This window comes from Notolepis coatsorum (genome assembly GCF_963971535.1).
Source record: "Notolepis coatsorum genome assembly, chromosome: 7".
NCBI classification, from domain to species: Eukaryota; Metazoa; Chordata; class Actinopteri; order Aulopiformes; family Paralepididae; genus Notolepis; species Notolepis coatsorum.
In genome coordinates, this window is record NC_140171.1 from 9,749,050 (window position 1) to 9,754,196 (window position 5,147).

General features: G+C 43.2%; 1 protein-coding gene across 1 annotated transcript in view; it reads right to left on the bottom strand.

Moving 5' to 3' along the window:
* Positions 1-1,165: 1,165 nt before the first annotated feature.
* Positions 1,166-5,147, bottom strand: part of LOC311231927 (apoptosis-stimulating of p53 protein 2-like) — a 100,007-nt gene continuing 96,025 nt past the window's right edge. The window contains 2 exon segments of the mRNA XM_084318560.1: positions 1,166-1,663; positions 3,601-3,803. Of these exon segments, the coding sequence (XP_084174686.1) occupies positions 1,622-1,663; positions 3,601-3,803 (245 nt within the window). The 3' untranslated portion in view covers positions 1,166-1,621.

The following is a 5,147-nucleotide window of genomic DNA, read 5'->3' on the forward strand; positions in this document are numbered from 1 at the left end:
GCTTTTAATCAGAACTTGGCTACGTAAATCGTCTGTTTGCGGAAACGGCTTTGCTGACGGACGGCGACGTATCCCGTCAGTTCACGATAGTTCATCCTCTGAGCTTTTCCGTACGTCAAAATGGAAACCAAGCTGGCGGAGGTCAATTCGCCAACAAGCGGATACTGGGAAATAATTAAAACCAAACATAGGCAGGACAGCCACAACGGATCAGTTGGGCTCTTATCACCATATGCCAGCCCCCGCTCCCCCCCTCGGTCAATGGAAACATTAGCAACATGGGGCATCAGCACAGGGTCAGACTCTTCTATTACATGGTGCCGCTGGCTCATTTGAGTCGCTGTCGTTTTAAATCCAGCCAAACCACTTAAACAGTGTTTTCTCCAGCGATATGCAGTGAAGTAAATTTGCCAAGACATACAAAAAAAACTTCAATTCTTTTTACAAGCTTAAAAGGTGCTGTACGTGGTCTTTTTCTGTTTGTTAAAATAAGTGGTCTACACTCTAATAGAGTGTTAGGTCAGTAACACGGGTCTCCCAGTCCCGCCGCTCTGCAATACATTTAATATCCAATCAGGAGAGAGAACTGCAAAAATGAAAGAAATTAAAATTAAGCAAATGTGTCCTTGAAACAAGTAAAACAATCTACCAGTGCAGTAAGCTAATTTGGCTTGGCAAGATTTCTTGAAATAATTTAAATATCTAGGGTTCCCTCTCCTGATGGATGAAGTGGGAAGGGAAATGTATTTTGTGTTTACTGCAGAGCGGAGGGACTGAGAGACCCATGTTACTGACCAAACACTCTGTGATGGCTGTCAGAATGTGGAGCTATTTAACACTCATTTTAACAAAATAAATACCACTTACAGCTCCTTTAATGCTGTAGTCACATGAACCCCTTGTAGCTCTGGCTCATTTATTTTCTTCTTTTCTTTTTAACGTTAATCGAAGGATTCAACAGTCTTTATGGGCTGAATACAGTTAACAAAGATGTATAGTTAAAAACACATGATTATCAATTATGAAATTAATTCAAGCGAAAACGAACCCCCCCCCCCCCCCCCAGTTGTGCTCAAACAGCTCTGTGGATCTTCTTTTATTGAGAGAAAGCCAGAAAGAGATAGAGAAAGACAAAAAGAAAGGAAAGAAACACTATTTAGGTGTTTAGAAATGTAAGTACATTCCAATAGTCGGGGCTTAAAGGAACAGTGTGTCACTTTGTACACAGGAGAACTTAATCTGCAATGTTTCAATTATTCAAGGATTTCAATTCAAATAACAATTGCACAAAATATATACAATATTTTGCATTCCGGCACGTTTTCCCCCCGCTATCGATGCTTCTTCAGTGGACCGGTCGGCTTGGAAGTCTGAGGTCGGGAGAAACACGGTTCTTCTCTGTAGTTCTGTTGTGCCAAAGCTTGAAACGCAGACGGGCTCCTAACAGCAAGGAAAATAGTTTTATCTCTTTTAAAACAATATTATCTAAATATTATTTATCCCTACTGGTCCGTTGACCCGAGAATTTGTCGTGTGCTCGATCCCAGAGAAACTGCTGGTCTTGGGGTTTTTGGTTGAGCGGTGGCAGGTGGCGGCCATGCACCTTCTCTCTCAGTGTCTCTTAGGCCAAGCTCCTCTGCCGTGCTTTGATCCTCAGATAGAGCTGGGAGGAGAAGAGAAACGAGATGGCTTTAAGTACGGCGCTGCACAGGAAGAAACATCCTGATTGAAATAGCATTCGTCTCAATAACTTCTTATATAAGCCTATTGAATAACAGAATTCTCAGTACTACTTTAAATGTGATTCAACCTGACCTGGATTGTGTGTGATCAGAAAACAACGGGAACAAGGTCTGTTATTATTCAAAATGTTGATTTGCAATGGAATATAATAGATCATTCCTAGTAATATGTTTATATAACGGTTCCAAAGTTTGTATAAGAAGGTTACGGTATAAGATATTCCTTTATTGATCCCCTTGGGGGAAATTCAGGCGTCATAGCAGGGGGGGTTACAGATATGGGCAGAGAAAAATATTTGTCTACTTTTTATAGTAGAACAAATATATAGTCCCTTTTTCGCACATACTCCCCAAAATCTGCATGCGCAGATTGATAAACCTAGATCTCTGGACAATCCAGAGACTCCGTGGGCAATCTGCGCATGCGGAGTTCGGGAGTAGCTGAGTAGGTGCGGAAAATGGACTATAGCTCAGCCGAGAGAGTGCAGATCGACTTGGGACTGGTCTCTCCGTGTTCAGGAGACTCAGGCGTATATAAAAGTCTATTGGATCATGTCTCCAGCACCCCCACAGCCGTAGCTACAACCACTTAATGTCAAGGCTCTCATCCACATTCATTAATCCCCCCCCCCCCCCCCCACGCTCTCTCTCCCATGAGCTCAATGTAACACGGAAGTGCAGTGGTCTATAATGTACATGTACATGACAGTGAAATGCTTGGTTCTGTATGAGCCTCCCGAGATTGTGCTTCATACAGTAAAAAAAATTGTAAAAAGAATAAAGACCAAACACTATACAAAATATACAATGTACAAAACTAAAGTACAAAATGCAAAAATGCTAATACAATGGAGGTAGGGATGTAGTGCAAATCCTTTAGTAATAAATAGATCAAATATGGTGTGGTGTTAAAGTGTTTAAAGTGTCTAAGTGAATGTTAAGGTGAGTGTTTAAAGTGAGTGTGTGGATGTGTGTGCAATGCATGTTGTAGATGGATGGGTTATTGTTGCATAGAGTCATTGAGCCTCCTGATGGCCTGGGGGATAGAAGCTCTGTGGAGTTATATTATACAGTACGTTACCTAATAACTAGTGCTGTCAGGCGATTACAATTTTGTATCTAATTAATTACAGGATTTGTAATTAATTAATCTAATTAATCGCATTTTAATCGCATTACCAATTTAGGCCTGATATTCTATCAAATTGCATGTGTCCGGATGGCAGAATTCAGTACTGTATCTACAAAACCTTCTGTTTAATCATCTTCCATTTATTCATTTGCTTAGATTTTTCAGGTCTGGTAAATTTTAGCATGGTGTTATTCACAGTCAAAGATAAAAAAAAATGTATTGATATTCTCATTTGGTTCATTACAATTTACTCAAGCCTAGTAACAGACACAGTATTTCTGACACTGGGAATACATTCCCTGAGATCCATAGATGTCCCTAGAATCAGATACCAAGAACATGCAAATGGACCATATTAAAAAAAGTCTGTAAATATGTATTCTACGTTCTTATGGAATGAATGAGATAAAAAAAAAAAAAATGTAAATTAATTTTTGAGTTAATTTTCATAACGCGATAATTTGCTGTGTAATTAATTAATCTAATTAACGCGATAAACTGACAGCCCTACTAATAACACTTAGAATCTGAATAATATATACTATGAGTAAGTAAAGTATACAAGGTTGAACCCTTGCAAAGGTAGACCCTTGGTGTAAACTCACTGTAAAGTTAAAAACTCCACCACTCCACCACCTGAGTGCCTGCTAGTACCTAGTGACCACCGCTACACCCCCCCCGATCTCCCCAGGCCTGCGTCAGACCTCCACAGTGTCCGTCTCTTACCCCCAGCAGGTTGCGCGGGATGTAGCCCTCCCTGTCGGCGCAGCGCGCCCACCACCACTCCGTCTCGTCCTTGTCCTCTCGCCTCAACACCGTCATGCAGTCTCCCTCGTGGAAGGCCAGCTCATCGCCCTCGCCCTCGGCCTCGTAGTCCCACAGGGCGTAGACCACGCCTCGGTTCATGATGCCCATCTTCTCCTGCACACCTAGCCATGGCACACAGGGTACAGATACTGTCGTCAGCGTATAATTTCAATAAAAAAGCAAACACGGGCGGCTACGTGGTGCAGTGGGCAAGGCGTTCACCACGAATACTGGAGACTGGGCTCGAACAGGTTCGCCTCCCTGTTCGAGCCCAGCGCTCCACATTGCTTTCAGTTTAGCTGGTCGTCCGCACTAATACACATTGGCCGTATTAGGGGGAGGGAAACTGAAGGGTGGGGATCGGGCGTTGTGGACAGCGACTCCTACAGGTCGGTTGGTGGGCCTGCGCAGTAGAATCAGGAAGTGTCGGGGGCAGCGTGAGCCTCCCACGCGTTACTCCTCGCCACTGAGAGATCGAGCTGCGCAGGTGAAAAGATGCGACTGCTGTTACCTCAAGTACCGGAGGGGACTTGTGCTATGTATGACTTAGTCCACATTGCAGCCGGCTTGTGGGAGGCAAGAAACAACGTTCGTGACGGGGGAGGGTTGAATTGGATGATACGAAAATTGGGATGGGAGAAAAATAGAAAATGGGAGAAAGAGTGGATAAAAAAAAATAAAAAATAGCAAACACAAGGGTAAGTTCCAAATAGGTTTAGGTGAAGTACAGTGTATAAGGTTGCACAACACACACACACACACACACACACACACACACACACACACACACACACACACACACACACACACACACACACACACACACACACACACACACACACACACACACACACACACACACACACACACACACACACACACACACACACACACACACACACACACACACACACACACACACACACACACACACACACACACACACACACACACACACACACACACACACACACACACACACACACACACACACACACACACACACACACACAGCGGACCAAGCAATCATGTATTAGACAATGATGCGTCTGTTTCTAGGCTGGCCCCAATCTTTCTTTTTTTTCTTTCTTTTTTTAACACATGGTGGCGCTGGCGTTGTGTCCCTATACCATTGTTTAGGGGAAGCCCTGCAGAAGATGCAATATAATCACAATACTTTTCAGTAAAAGCCTCTAATCACTAGTTACAACAACGTCAGAATCAGTTATTTGTTATAGAGTAAAAACACACAAAGAATGTTAACGAGGTATTATTCCAGAGCCTAAAGAGACACACGTTTGTCGTGTACTTGACATCAGAGATGATCTTAACCCTTTCACTGCCACACGAACAGAAGGTTAGCCCTTTACTATCACACAACCCGACGGCGATGCTCCATCATTAGCATCATTAGCTCCGCATTTGCGGAGCTAATGATGCTAATGATGGAGCATCGCCGTCGGTTG